Source organism: Eretmochelys imbricata, chromosome 4 (genome assembly GCF_965152235.1).
Source record: "Eretmochelys imbricata isolate rEreImb1 chromosome 4, rEreImb1.hap1, whole genome shotgun sequence".
In the NCBI taxonomy this organism is placed as follows: Eukaryota; Metazoa; Chordata; order Testudines; family Cheloniidae; genus Eretmochelys; species Eretmochelys imbricata.
In genome coordinates this window covers 146,074,242-146,090,193 of record NC_135575.1, presented here as the reverse complement: position 1 = coordinate 146,090,193, position 15,952 = coordinate 146,074,242, and the positions used below count along the sequence as shown (strand labels likewise).

Below are 15,952 nucleotides of genomic sequence, written 5' to 3'. Positions count from 1 at the left end.
GTACACAAATGTCTCCCTGTGAGGGTACAAACTGACCTTTACAGAGGCAAAATACCTACTTGTGTCATTGGGGAGTCTTGAGAGAATGAGGTTTTCAAGATTTGGCCCTTTGAATACAAGACCCATAATAGGGGCATCAGCTACTACAATTAGTAATGTTATAAATTAACACAATTTGTTAGCAAAACCTATTTTAAGTGGGTTTATATTCCCATTTTTCTTCTTCTGTCATAAATATAAAGGGAAGGCTAACCACTTTTAAATCCCTCCTGGCCAGAGGAAAAAACCGTTTCACCTGTAAAGGGTTAAGAAGCTAAAGATAACATTGCTGGCACCTGACCAAAATGACCAATGAGGAGACAAGATACTTTCAAAGCGGGGGGAGGACAAAGGGTTCTCTCTGTTTATGTGTTGCTTTTGCCAGGACTAGAGCAGGAATGCAGGTCAGAACTCTTGTAATAGGGCTAATAAGCAATCTAGTTAGATATGCGTTAGATTCTGTTTTGTTTAAATGGCTGATAAAATAGCTGTGCTGAATGGAACGTATATTCCTGTTTTTGTGTCTTTTTGTGACTTAAGGTTTTGCCTAGAGGGATTGTCTATGTTTTGAATCTGGTTACCCTGCAAGGTGTTTACCATCCTGATTTTACAGAGGTGATTCTTTTACTTTTTCTTCAATTAAAATTCTTCTAAGAACCTGATTGCTTTTTCATTGTTCTTAAGATCCAAGGGTTTGGGTCTGTGTTCACCTATGTAAATTGGTGAGGATTTTTATCAAGCCTTCCCCAAAAAAGGGGCTGTAGGGTTTGGGAGAATTTTGGGGGGGAAAGATGTTTCCAAGTGGGCTCAAGCTCTCATGCAAAAAGCCCACTGTCTCTCTAACTTGAAACACCATGCAAGTTGCAGTAAGTTAAAGGATATCATAAGTACTCTGGAAGATACATATGAAAAACTGGGTCTAGGAATGTAGGCATCAGAGATGGAAGCTCTTTTGGGTTTATGTATTCCATCTTCCATGGGCCAGAGCAGAACAGTTTTCTACTACACACTTTTCAGGACTTTGCATGAGACATTTTAAAATTAGATTGGACAATGAGACCTCAGCCCCTTTCTTTGGGAGACAATTCCTCAGGTTACCAAAGTTGTTCCCCTCTCTCAATATAGAAAAATACTGAGCTTAAAATTTTCTTTTCTTCAGTTCAACCCTTTACTCCTGTTGTACCCCCCTTGAAGGACTCTGAATGGGTATCTCCTTGATTATTTTCACTCAATTCCTGTACACTGGTCTCCTACTCCCCCCTCCTTAGTTACCACTTAGCAATGTTACAGTTTTCTTAATAATACCTGGCTCTTACATAGCCTTTTACATCCATATATCTCAAAGTGCTCTACAAAGGAGGTAAGTAGCATTATCCTCATTTTACAAATGAGGGTGCAGGACTAGATGGACTGCAGAGCTGATCTAGTTTGTCAATGTAATGGTAATGTGGTGCTCAGAACCAAATGTGTTGTTCTAGTTGAGGTTGCACTAGGGCTGTATAGAGAGGGGCCCAGAGGAACATAGGAATTGCCATACTGGATCAGCGCAGCAGTCCATCTTGTCCTGTATCTGACAGTGACCAGAACCAGATGCTTCATAGACTAACCTGAAAACTCTGCTGTAGAATAAGATGCCATTTACATAACTATTAGGTCTCATCTTGATCACGAAGGATGGGCTCAAGCTCTGAAGTACAAGACTCTTTACTCCCTATCCACAATGGAAGGCTTAGACATATGCAGTCCCAACTTGCAATGTCTTGTTGTCGCTGTATCATATTTTAAACTCGGGTCTCACTTGCTGCTGCTACTTACTTCCCAGGCTACTCCCTCCCATTAAGGAGCTAGGGGTCAGGCTGTAGTTCCCCAGAAGGATTAGCTGCATTTTTTAGGCTAAATCATTTTATTTTCATACCTCTCTAGATGCACAGATATGATTGCCCTGCTATACCATAGGCTGAGTTCAGGCTGGATTTAGCACCATATCTCAGGATGACATTCTGTTTTTCCCTTCTCAGAGGCAGATGGGTGATTGGACAGCTGGTGTGCTGTTTCCTGTTCAGATGCCATGAATTCCAGAAAAACACTTTCAGAAACAAGGAGAGGATTCACTGTTGGTAAAGCTTATGCCACTGCACACTCATGGCAGCTCCCAGAGATCCTCATTGTGGATGTCAAGCCACCCTTTTGGGCCAACACATGTTCTAAACTTTGTGAAGCCCTGGAAAACTTCTTCTGTCTAGCATGTAGTTTGGCAGGTCCCTGTCGCATCCCATTGCTGAGCCTATATGTGGTGCAGAACCAGCACGAGTGCCTCCTTCCCTTTGTGGTGAGTATGAAACAAGGGATTTATACTCAGGATTTTAAAGGCTGTAATGGATACATTCAATTTAGCATAAACAATTATGATTAATTAGAAGGTATATGTAAAGAAGTTAATCATCCTCTGAATCACTCTTTATGGGTTTCATCTTAAATGGATCTTAAAGGAGGGATTTGAAAGGACAGGGCATAGTTGCCAGATGAAGTTGGCTGCAGCAAGGGGTGGATTCAATATCTAGGGCTCCTCTACTACACTGAGCCGGCCCAGTAATCTGGGAAAAGTTCACACCACCCCAGCGCCTCTAAGAGAGAATGCTTCCCCTCTCACAGGAACTGAGTCTGTCTATAACAAAAGAGAAGTTTTATTAAAAGGGAAAGGGAACCAAGTATTAGTTTGGGAAACCACCACAACCACATTACAAAAAACCCCATGCAGTCATAAGGCAAACACCCACACCAAAGTACGTTGGGCAGTAGACTTAGCTTCTCACCTTGGGGCGTGAGCCTAACAAACAAATGTTCCCCTCTACTGCACCCCACTCCCAGTTGCTGTCCTTGGTCAGTGAAGGCCCAGAATTCAGGGGCATGTTCATGGAGTTCACCTCCCACCCTAGAGGGACTGGGGGGTGGGGGGAAGGTGTTGAGCAGTGCCACAGTTGCAGTCTTTCACTCTTCATTGTTGCTGCACCATTGTTCGCTCCGTGGCCACTGGCCACAGTACCGATCACTCTCTCTGCCACCATCTGTCTCTCTGCCACCTCTTTAGGTCGCACCCCTTCACCAATTGCTGAAATCACTGAGAGCGGGGTTAAAGACTGCAGTGAGGTAGCACTGAAACACCGCCCCACACTAGGCTTAGCACTTAGACCTGGTTATTGGTGATTTCAGCTCCAGCTATGACCTGAGAAAACAAATGACTCAATTGATTCTAATCAGCTCTGCCTTTAAACAGTGGAGCGGGGGAGAGTTAAATAGTGTCTAGGACTCTTAGAGCACACACCACCACGTACAAATACCTGTCCCTACTTCTCTCCTTTTTCCACTGGGATTTGGCCTCTCTTCCCTGTTTAGTGAATTAAGGTTGTCCCCTCTATCAGGACAGACTAAGCCTGGTTCTGCTGCCCTTTACTAGTACAATAAGGATAACATTTCATTACTCCTCCATTGAATACTAATGTGATTTGTAACCCACCACCGGCCAATATCCATCACTTTGGCAACACAGTTCTGTCTGCTGAATACCTAGGTAGAGGAGGTGTGTTTGTGCAAATATGGTCTGGTTCTTAAGTCTTTTTTCCCCAGCTTATCACTAGATGTTGGGGAGGGCTCATTCAGACCCAGCCTACAAAGTTATTATATGTAAAAAAAAAATCATACTCAATCACTTTTTATGGGTTTCATGGAAGTGAATCTTGAGGGAATTTGGGAGAAGGCAGCAAAGTGGCTTGGAACCCCTGAGATGTGCATATGCCATAACCGAGTCCTCATGTAATTTTACTACTGTAATCCTTATTCCCGTCTCCTGCTGACAGTTGAGTAATCCTACTCTGTGCATCACATCCAAAGTTTGATGGCAAGCCTATTGGGCTAGGGAATTTGCTTTAATTTGCTCCGTAGAGGACCAAGTCAGCCTCAGCACTGCTCTAAACTGTGCCAGCTAACAGTGCTCCCACAGCTAATCTGCCAGGGATCACCTGTAGAGCCTTGCAACCCAAAGGGCCCCAACTACAGGGGTCTGGTTCAGGTCAGGTCAGTAAACAACTTGAGTCTTTCAGGGTCAGGTAGGCCCTCATCACCTCCCTCTACCTGTGGGGCCAACACAGTAGTAGCTATGTGCCTTGCTCCCACTGGATGCTGCCACCTCACTGCATTCTGTGTGTGCACAGCATAGTGAGCATGCAGACTCATCACAGCAGCTCTCACTCCACAGCGCACACAGTACAGCAAGGCTACAGCAGCCCAGAGTGGTTATGCAGCTATGCTGGCACAAACCCCATGGGCAGGAGGTGTCCAGAGATGGATCACAGCCATGGGGTATAGGGAGTGGGAAGCCCCCACCAGGCCAAACCTCAAGAATGAGGCAGCAGCACTGAAACAGGTTCAGGGGGAAGGATCAAGTTTAGGTCGGGTCTGAAAACTACTTAACCCTTGTGGGTTTGGACAGAATTCTGGTCAGTTTGCGCTCAGGCTGGGTTTAGGTCCCCCTTTAAAATTAGGCCCAAGCTGACCACTAAGTGCAGCAATGCTCTGGCCACCCCTTTCTTCCAGCCATCCATCATATGAATCCTTACCTGTGTTAAGATCTTCCTCCAACTGCTCTCACTTTGACTATATAGCAACTCTTCATCTATGGCCTATGCAGACTTTAAAGAGAGAGTGGAACATTTGATCATCTAGTTTGACCTCTTGTATATCAGACAGTAACACTTCACCCAGTTACCTCTGTATTGAGACCCATAATTTGTGTTTGACTAAAGTACACAAGCCAGAAATGCATCCACTCTTGACTCAAAGACTTAGAGATAAAGAATCCATGACTTCTCTTGGTAGTTTGTTCCTATGGTTAATCACCTTCACTGTTAAATTCAAATTAGAAATAAGCCACAAATGTTTATCTGGCTTTAACTTCTAGCCATTGGTTCTTATGATGCCTCTGTTAAAATTAAAGAGACCTTTAGTGCCGGATATTGTCTCATGACAATATGTATATGCAGTAATCAAGTCACCTCACAATTGTCTTTTTGATAAGCTAAACATATTAAGCATTTTTTTTAGCTCTCAAATAATTTGTTGCTCTTCTCTACATCCTCTCCAATTTTTCAACAAGCTCTTTAAAATGTTCACACCAGAACTGGATACCATGTTCCAGGATTGGTCTCACTAGTGCTGTATACAAAAGAAAAATTACCTTCCTACTCACTATGCCCGTTTATACATGCAAGAATTGCATTAGCCTTTTTGACCAGCAGCTCCCCAGATTGCAGCATGTTCTGAATATCACTGTCAGTCTTTCCCATTACACCCCAAAGACCTCCACTGGAAGATATGCTGGAGGGTAAGGATAGGATACAGAGGGCCCCAGACAAATTAGAGGTTTGGGCCAAAAGCAATCTGATGAGGTTCAACGCGGACAAGTGCAGAGTCCTGCACTTAGGACGGAAGAATCCCATGCACCACTTCAGACTAGGGACCGAGTGGCTAGGCAGCAGTTCTGCAGAAAAGGACCTAGGGGTTACAGCAGACTAGAACCTGGATATGAGTCAGTGTGCCCTTGTTGCCAAGAAGGCTAATGGCATTTTGGGCTGTATAATTAGGGGCATTGCCAGCAGAGCGAGGGACGTGATCATTCCCCTCTACTCGACATTGGTGAGGCCTCATCTGGAGTACTGTGTCCAGTTTTGGGCCCCACACTACAAGAAGGAAATGATAAAAATTGGAAAGAGTCTAGCGGAAGGAAACAAAAAATGGTTAGGGAACTGAAACACAGGACTTATGAGAGGCTGAGGGAACTGGGATTGTTTAGTCTGCAGGAGAGAAGAATGCGGGGGGATTGGATAGCTGCTTTCAAGTCCCCGAAAGGGGGTTCCAAAGAGGATGGATCTAGACTGTTCTCAGTGGTAGCAGATGACAGAATGAGGAGTAATGGTCTCAAGTTGCAGTGGGGGAGGTTTAGGTTGGATATTAGGAAAAACTTTTTCACTAGGAGGGTGGTGAAGTACTGGAATGCATTACCTAGGGAGGTGGTGGAATCTCCTTCCTTAGAAGTTTTTAAGGTCAGGCTTGACAAAGCCCTGGCTGGGATGATTTAGTTGGGGATTGGTCCTGCTTTGAGCAGGGGGTTGGACTAGATGACCTCCTGAGGTCCCTTCCAACCCTGATATTCTATGATCTTTGTATCCATTTCAGAATACTGTTCAAAATTGCCCTCATTTTAAACCTCTCCATAGCTGTGCTCCAGCCTACTTGACAGTCCTGTTCTTCCTTTACTCACCTTTTCTTAGCCCTCTCTCTCTCTCTCCCTCCACCCAACTTTACCACTGTTGATACAAGAACTTTCTTCTTTGCAGCTTCTGCCATCTGGAACAGTCTTCATCTCTCTCTGCTCATGAACTCTATTTTGAATTAAATCTCATCAAGAAGTTTCAGGGCTCCTCTCCCTTGCCTACACCCCTTAGTTTCTCTACTTGGTCTATAAAGTAGCTTTGATGGTCCATTTTGCTTCTTCTCCCACACATCTCTTACAAGTGGAACACTCTTCCTGAACTCATCCATGAGGCCACTACTCTCTCCTCTTCATATCCCCTTCTGCTATGCTGCCTCTTGGACTCTGGGGCACCAGGCCCCCAGAAGCACCAGGCTCCAGCCCACATGGTCAGAGGGCTACCAACTTCCACTCTTGGGTTGGCCCACAGGGCTTCTGCTCACCTTTAGAGGCAGGAGCAGTGGATCAGGGATACCTTAAAAGTCTCTGCCATCAGCAGCACTGTCACAGCACAAAGGAGAGAGGTACTGGGGTGCAACTGATGTGAGAGAGATGCAGGGAAGAGAGAACACAATACCTATATAACAGGGAGGGTAAACAATACACAACTGTCTGGATGGGCAGAATGGGAAAAGAGCACATTGAAATGACAGTGGCAGGTTGGCTGAGACACTGGGACAGGGCTCGAGTAAGATAGTTTAATTTCACTTCTGATTTTTACTCAAAGTAAAACAAAACCAGACATGACCCTTTGACATTTTGTGTATCTGTCATCTGTCTATTATGGTTGGTCTGTCTTGTCTAGTTATATTACGAACTCCTCAGGGCAGAGACTGTGTGCTCTCATGTTTCTGTGCAGCACACTGGGACCCCAATCTCAACTGCAACCTTTGATGCTACCATAATATACATTACTACTGCTAAAATCTTGATAGGGTGCTACTGTAATACAGATACTAATTGTGGCTAAATTGAGGGGCAGTCAGTGATTACTCAATAAGGACTTAATTTAATAAAGTGCTCCATTTAGGAAGGAACAATCAGTTGTACACATACAAGATGGGAAATGACTGCCTAGGAAGGAGTACTGCCAAAAGGGATCTGGGGGTCACAAGCTAAATTTGCAACAGTGTCACACTGACTCATAAAGAGCAAACGTCATTCTGGGATGTATTAACAGGAGTGTTGTATGCAAGACATGAGAAGTAATTCTTCTGCTCTACTCTGTGCTAATTAGGCCTCAACTGGAGTATGGTGTCCAGTTCTGGGTGCCACATTTTAGGAAAGAAGTGGACAAATTGGAAAAAGACCAGAGAAGAGCAACAAAAATTATTAAAGGTCTAGAAAACATGACCTATAAGGGAAAATTGAAAAAAATTGGTTTTGTTTAGTCTGGAAAAGACAGACTTTCATTTTACTTCCTGTCATGCCTCACTGCTGTGCTCTGGCTAAGTCATGTGCCTGTCTCGGACCCACCACCCCCAATTTAGGTAATGAGCTCCATTGGCTTGTGCTGTCCCCATCATGTTATTTTACAAACCAAAACGTAATTAGAGACCTAGTGCCTGAGGAGGACTATCCTGGCAGCAAGTAGCAAGGAGTCAAAATAATAATTAAAGAAAAATAGCAACAGAACAAGCAAACTAGGATCTGGTCCAAGAGATGACTATAGCTGAATTGCTCAGTAATAGCTACCATACTGAAATTAAATTTAACATCCTTGTAGTGGTGGAAATGCCAGAGAAACCCACCACAGTAGCATTTAACTTCAAAGGGAGAACACCACAAAAGCAGGGCTATCCCTACCCATATGCAAAGTACACAGCGGCACAGGGCACCAGGACCTGGTGCCCTGCGCAGCTGTGGGCTGCTCCAGCCCCTGCCCTGCGTCTTCCCCATGGTCCCCACCCTTGCTCCACCCCCACTCCACCCGTTCCCCAAAGCCTCTGCCTCTGCTCTGCCCCAGCCTTGACTCCCCTGAGGGCTGCAGCAGGGTTGGGTCTGCACTCACCAGTGGTGGAAAATGCAGTGACCTGGCCCCACCCTCACCACCGGTGAGTGCTGGGGGGCAGTTCTCCCCACCCAAGCCTACTCCTGTCCCCTGGAGGCCTGGCCTGCCCCCTGCCCCACACACACACACACACACACACACGGCGGGGTGGGAGGGGGTGGCAGCTGTGTAGGGCCCCTGAATAGCTAGGGATGGCCCTGTACAGAAGTGAGGAAACTCTTTAAATGTAAATTAAAAGGAACAGTCAAGAAGGTGAAATACTTGCAAACAGCATGGAAACTTATTTAAAAACACCATAATACAGGCTCAAACTAAATGTATACCCCAAATTATAAAAAAAAACACAACAGTGAAAGGACTAAAACATGCCATGATAGCTTAACAGAGGCAAAGAGGCATCCTTTAAAAATTGGAAGTCAAATCCCACTGAGGAAAACAGAAAGGAGAAAAAAAATGCTGGCAACTCAAGAGTATAAATTAGGCAGGCCAAAAAACAATTTGAAGAGCAACTAGTTAAAATGTAATTTTTAAAAAATGCTGGGGTTTTTTTTTGTATCAGAAGCAGAAAGCCTGTCAGACAAGCCCTGGGGCCACAGTACAATCAAGGATCTAACAAGGCACTCAAGGAAGACAAGGCTGTTGCAGAGAAGATAAATGAATTTTTTTTGCATAGGAGAGAAGATCCCCACATCCAAACTTTTTTTTTTTTTAATATATATGTGGCAAATCTGAGAAACTCTCCCAGATTGAGGTTTCAATTGGAGGTTTTGGAATAAAAAAAAAAAAAAAAAAAAACACAAACAGTAATAAGTCACCAGAACCAGATGGTATTAACCCAACAGTTCTTAAGGAACTCAAATATGAAATTGTAGAACTGTTGTATGTAACCTATCATTCAAATCAGCTTCTGTACCAGATGACTGGAGGGTAACTAATGTAATGCACATTTTTTAAGAAGGCTCCACAGTCGATCCTGGCAATTACAGGTTGATAAGGCTGACTTCAGTACTGGGCAAATTGGTTGAAGCTATTAGTAAACAGCAGAATTATCAGACAGATTGATAAAGATGGTATGTTAAGGAAGAGCCAGCATGGTTTTGTAAATGGAAATCATGCCTCAGCAATCTATTTGAGGGTGTCAACAAGCATGTGGACAAAGGTGATCCAGAGGATATAGTATACTTGGACTTTCAGAAAGCTTTTGACAAGGTTCCACACCAAAGTCTCTTAAGCAAAGTAAGCAGTCATGGGATAAAAGGGAAGGTCTTCTCATGGATCAGTAACTGGTTAAAAGACAGGTTTCAGAGTACCAGCTGTGTTAGTCTGTATCCACAAAAAGAAAAGGAGTACTTGTGGCACCTTAGAGACTAACCAATTCATTTGAGCATACAGCTCACGAAAGCTTATGCTCGAATAAATTTGTTAGTCTAAGGTGCCACAAGTACTTTTTTTTGGTTAAAAGACAGGAAACAAAGGACAGGAATAAATGGTTAGTTTTCAGAATGGAGAGAGGTAAATAGTGGGGTCTTCCAAGCATCTGTACTGGGACCAGTCCTATTCAACATATTCATCAATGATTTGGGAAAGGGGGAGAACAGGAAGTTGGCACAATTTCCAGATGATACAAAACTACTCAAGATAGTCAAGTCCAAAGCTGAATGCAAGACTTAAAGGGGGATCTCACTACTCTGAGTGACTGGGCAACAAAAAAAATGACAGATGAAATTCAGTGTCGATAAGTGCAAAGTAATGCACATTGGAAAACATAACCCCCACTATATTAGGTCAGACCCAAGGTCCATCTAGCCCAGTATCCTGTCTTCCAACAGTGGCCAATGCCTGGTGCCCCAGACGGAATGAACAGAACAGATAATCATCAAGTGATCCATTCCTTATCACCCACTCCCAGCTTCTGGCAAACAGAGGCTAGGAACACCATCCCTGCCCATCCTGGCTAATAGACACTGATGGACCTATCCTCCATGAAAACATCCACTCAACCTGCAACAGCAGTCAAAACAAGCTAACAGAAGGTTAGGAATCATTAGGAAACGGATAGATAAAACAGAAAAATATACTTCCACTATATAAATCTATTTTATGCCCACACCTTGAATACTGCATGCAGTTCTGGTTGCCTCATCTCAGAAAAGATATATTTTAATTGGAAAAGGTACAGAGAAGGGCAAACCTGATTAGGGGTATGGAGGAGTTCCATGTAAGGAGAGATTAAAAAGACTGGGACAGTTCATTTTAGAAGAATGAACTGGGGGGAGGAAATATGATCAGTAAATAACACTTTCTCTCTTACATAAAAGAAGAGCTTCCCCTCTATTCGACATTGGTGAGGCCTCATCTGGAGTACTGTATCCAGTTTTGGGCCCCACACTACAAGAAGGATGTGGAAAAAAATGGAAAGAGTCCAGCGGAGGGCAACAAAAATGATTAGGGGACTGGAACACATGACTTATGAGGAGAGGCTGAGGGAGCTGGGATTGTTTAGTCTGCGGAAGAGAAGAATGAGGGGGGATTTGATAGCTGCTTTCAACTACCTGAAAGGGGGTTCCAAAGAGGATGATCTAGACTGTTCTCAATGGTAGCAGATGACAGAACAAGGAGTAATGGTCTCAAGTTGCAGTGGGGGAAGTTTAGTTGGATATTAGGAGAAACTTTTTCACTAGGAGGGTGGTGAAACACTGGAATGCATTACCTAGGGAGGTGGTGGAATCTCCTTCCTTAGTTTTTAAGGTCAGGCTTGACAAAACCCTGGCTGGGATGATTTAGTTGGGGATTGGTCCTGCTTTGAGCAGGGGGTTGGACTAGATGACCTCCTGAGGTCCCTTCTAACCCTGATATTCTATGATTCTAACTAGAGGTCATCCTATGAAATTAATAGGCAGCCAGTTTAAATGCAAACAGAAGTACTTTTTCCACACAACACACTCTCTGGACCTCATTACCAGAGGATATTGTGAATGCCAACAGTATAACTGGGTTCAACAAGTAATAAGATAAGTTCATGGAGGACAGGTCTATTAATGGCTATGTCATAAATATAAAGGGAAGGGTAAACACCTTTAAAATCCCTCCTGGCCAGAGGAAAAACCCTTAACAGGTGAAAGAAGCTAGGATAACCTTGCTGGCACCTGACCAAAATGACCAATGAGGAGACAAGATATATTCAAAGCTGCGGGGTGGGGGGGAACAAAGGCTCTCTCTGTCTGTGTGATGCTTTTGCCGGGAACAGAAAAGGAATGGAGTCTTAGAACTTAGTAAGTAATCTAGCTAGATATGCGTTAGATTCTGTTTTGTTTAAATGGCTGATAAAATAGCTGTGCTGAATGGAATGTATATTCCTGTTTGTGTCTTTTTATAACTTAAGGTTTTGCCTAGAGGGATTCTCTATGTTTTGAATCTGATTACCCTGGAAGGTATTTACCATCCTGATTTTACAGAGGTGATTCTTTTACTTTTTTTCTTCAATTAAAATTCTTCTTTTAAGAACCTTATTGCTTTTTCATTGTTCTTAAGATCCAAGGGTTTGGGTCTGTGTTCACCTTTGCAAATTGGTGAGGATTTTTATCAAGCCTTCCCCAGGAAGGGGGGTGTAGGGTTTGGGGAGGATTTTGGGGGGAAAAGACATTTCCAAGCGGGCTCTTTCCCTGTTATATCTGTTAGACGCTTGGTGGTGGCAGCAGTAAAGTTCAAGGGCAAAAGGTAAAATAGTTTGTACCTTGGGGAAGTTTTAACCTAAGCTGGTAAAAATAAGCTTAGGGGGTTTTCATACAGGTCCCCACATCTGTACCCTGGAGTTCAGAGTGGGGAAGGAACCTTGACAGGCTATTAGCCAGGATGGACAAGGACACAACCCCATATCCTTAAATCTCCAACTGCCAAAAACTGAGACTGGACAACAGGGGATGGATCACTCAAAGTTGCCCTGTTCTGTTCATTCCCTCTGAAGCATCGGACATCGGCCACTGTTAGAGATAAGATAGTGGGCTAGATGGACCATTGATCTGAACCAGTATGGCCATTCTTATGTTCTAACTTCCCATCTAACTTGCAGTCAGTTAGCTTCCAGGTTCTTTTTATTGCCTCTGCGCCATTTAGCTTTCCTCCCCTCCCCTGCTTCCTTTATTTAGGAAACAAGTACTGTGTTGGGATAGGGTACTCTTTAAATATGGTATTGTGAAACTAAATGTGGAAGTGTGCATACATAAACATCTTTAATCCAATTAGAAAATGATTGTGCCAAGCAGGTCAAAGACAGCATGGATTCACCAAGGGAAGGTCATGCCTGACTAATCTAATCGCCTTCTGCGATGAGATTACTGGTTCTGTGGATGAAGGGAAAGCAGTGGATGTATTGTATCTTGACTTTAGCAAAGCTTTTGACACGGTCTCCCACAGTATTCTTGTCAGCAAGTTAAGGAAGTATGGGCTGGATGAATGCACTATAAGGTGGGTAGAAAGTTGGCTAGATTGTTGGGCTCAACGGGTAGTGATCAATGGCTCCATGTCTAGTTGGAAGCTGGTGTCAAGTGGAGTGCCCCAGGGGTCGGTCCTGGGGCCGGTTTTGTTCAATATCTTCATAAATGATCTGGAGGATGGTGTGGATTGCACTCTCAGCAAATTTGCGGATGATACTAAACTGGGAGGAGTGGTAGATACGCTGGAGGGCAGGGATAGGATACAGAAGGATCTAGACAAATTGGAGGATTGGGCCAAAAGAAATCTGATGAGGTTCAATAGGGATAAGTGCAGGGTCCTGCACTTAGGACGGAAGAACCCAATGCACAGCTACAGACTAGGTACCGAATGGCTAGGCAGCAGTTCTGCGGAAAAGGACCTAGGGGTGACAGTGAACGAGAAGCTGGATATGAGCCAGCAGTGTGCCCTTGTTGCCAAGAAGGCCAATGGCATTTTGGGATGTATAAGTAAGGGCATAGCGAGCAGATCGAGGGACGTGATCGTCCCCCTCTATTCGACATTGATGAGGCCTCATCTGGAGTACTGTGTCCAGTTTTGGGCCCCACACTACAAGAAGAATGTGGATAAATTGGAGAGAGTCCAGAGAAGGGCAACAAAAATGATTAGGGGTCTGGAACACATGACTTATGAGGAGAGGCTGAGGGAACTGGGATTGTTTAGTCTGCAGAAGAGAAGAATGAGGGGGGATTTGATAGCTGCTTTCAACTACCTGAGAGGTAGTTCCAGAGAGGATGGTTCTAGACTATTTTCAGTGGTGGAAGAGGACAGAACAAGGAGTAATGGTCTCAAGTTGCAGTGGGGGAGGTTTAGGTTGGATATTAGGAAAAACTTTTTCACTAGGAGGGTAGTGAAACACTGGAATGCGTTGCCTAGGGAGGTGGTGGAATCTCCTTCCTTAGAAGTTTAAGGTCAGGCTTGACAAAGCCCTGGCTGGGATGATTTAATTGGGTATGGCTCCTGCTTTTGAGCAGGGGGTTGGACTAGATGACCTCCTGAGGTCCCTTCCAACCCTGATATTCTATGATTCTATGACTCAAATCTCCCAATAAGACCAAAAGGAGATTGGGGACAAATACAATGGTACTGTGTTTGATTTGGAGCTTTGGGATTAAGAACTAATCCAGTGTTTGTTCTAGGTATTCACTAGTCTGGGCCCACTAACCCAAAGCTGCACAACGTTACAGATTAAAGCCCCTAGCAAATTAATTGCAGTTTAACATAATTTACTTTACAAGAGAAGGTCTTTGGAGTGAGCACATAAAGCTTGGACCTGGTTTTTAAAAAAAATATTTTTAACTGAGTTTCCTCAAACTGGGGCCTGCAGAGGCTTACTGGGACTCTCCAAATTCCTGGATCTCCCTCTTAAATGTGCGATTTAGTAAAAACCCACTTGGTCTGTGCAGAAGGAATTTTTTCTGCCAAAACGTGAAGTGTTATTTAGGTCCAGAGACTGACGTTTACCGATACTGAGCAGCATCACGCTGACGTTAGTGGAGACTCCCCAGACTGAGTAGTGAGTACCATTATTCACATTGAGTAGCGTCAGAAGCTAGCTCTACATTTAATGTTAATGGTCTTTAGCTGCAGAAAACTGGAGAAGCACTTTGTTATTGGTTTAGATAATACTCAGTCCTGCCATCAGTGCAGGGGACTGGACTAGATGACCTCTCGAGGTCCCTTCCAGTCCTATGATTGTGCCCGACTCCACAGTGGCTTCCAAAACAGATCACAATTTGGTTCCGTGGGCTAATGGAGACCGAAGGCCAAATTCAAAAGTTAGTCTAGGAGTTTAAACTGATGTAAATAACTTTTGCTGGCCCCCTCAATGTACATTTAGCAGCAATTTAGACATAGTATGGGCCAGATTTTACTACAATTCACTCACTGGGTATGTCTACAGTAGAGACTTTGTTCCTATTGTAGTTTAATTGACTTATTTGTAAATGCTACTCTAGACATTCCACAAACTCTAGGACTCCCTACTAGGATTCACTTCAACCAGCTATATCAAGGCAAAAGTTTTTAGCCTCTGTCTACATTAGGGAAAAGTCACGATTGGGTTCATGTGTTAGATAACCTTGATCATGGGCAGTATGCATAATAGGCTGGGGAAGGCTGTGAAACATATAAAGCATCATATCCTTTATATATCGCCCTGTAGCAAGATCGCGCACTCACCAGTTCGGTGCCTCCTGCTGGTCATCTGGGAAATAGCTTTTTTCCAGCCCCAGAGCACCTTCTGCCTGGCCAGTGTCTCACCTGCCTCAGGCCCCCTGTGTCCCTCCCGGACCCCAGTGCCCTTTACCTCAGAGTTCTGTCACAGCAGTACCCCCACACTCTGGGTCTCCCCTCTCAGGGGAACACCCTCCCCCTAAGCCCACCTTGCCTCAGTGGCTACTGCCAGTCATCATCTAGCCCCCTTCTCACTGGGGCAAACTGCAGTCTGAAATGGCCACTCATCATTGGCAAAGGGGTTGGACCAGCTGCCTCTACCTATCCTCAGGCTATACCTCTGTAGCCCCAGTACCTGCTTTGGCATTACCCGAGGCCAGAGCTCCCCAGCTCCTCTTGTCTTTTCCCAGCCCTGCTCTGCTCTGCTCTGGGTACCCCCTTTTCCCCCAGGCATCCCCATCCCTCCAAGGCTGGACAGAGACTGACTCAGGTCCTGGCTCACAGCCCTTTTATAGGGCCAGCTGCGGCCTGATTCGGCATGGTCCCAGGTGTGGCTGCTTCCCTAATCAGCCTAGCTTTTTCCACCAGAGCAGGTAACTGCCCTGCTACACATCCGTACGTGAGACAAAACACAAGCAGTTGTAGTGGGATGCAGCTGCGGTAGTGATTTATGCCTCTGGAGCTATATGGATTGACAGACTGATTTAGACAAGTGGTCTATCTAGTCCACTATCCTGTTTGCAACAATAGCCACTACCAGCTGCCTCCAAGGAAGGCTCAGGAAATTCCACAGGAGTCAGTTAGCCATGGGATAACCTGCCCACAGAGGAAAAAACAAAACAAAAAAAACTTCCTCCCAGCCCCTAATTGACTCATGTCCTGAAGCAAGAGGGTTTATAGTCCTCCCAAAACTCTACCTATCCCCAGGCTAC

At 44.5% G+C, this 15,952-nt stretch overlaps 1 protein-coding gene across 1 annotated transcript in view; it reads left to right on the top strand.

Annotated features, from left to right (window-relative positions):
* Positions 1–893: 893 nt before the first annotated feature.
* Positions 894–15,952, top strand: part of M1AP (meiosis 1 associated protein) — a 55,735-nt gene continuing 40,676 nt past the window's right edge. The window contains exons 1-2 of the mRNA XM_077816200.1: positions 894–905; positions 2,189–2,368. Coding sequence (XP_077672326.1) covers positions 894–905; positions 2,189–2,368 — 192 coding nt within the window. The remainder of the gene's footprint in view (positions 906–2,188; positions 2,369–15,952) is intronic.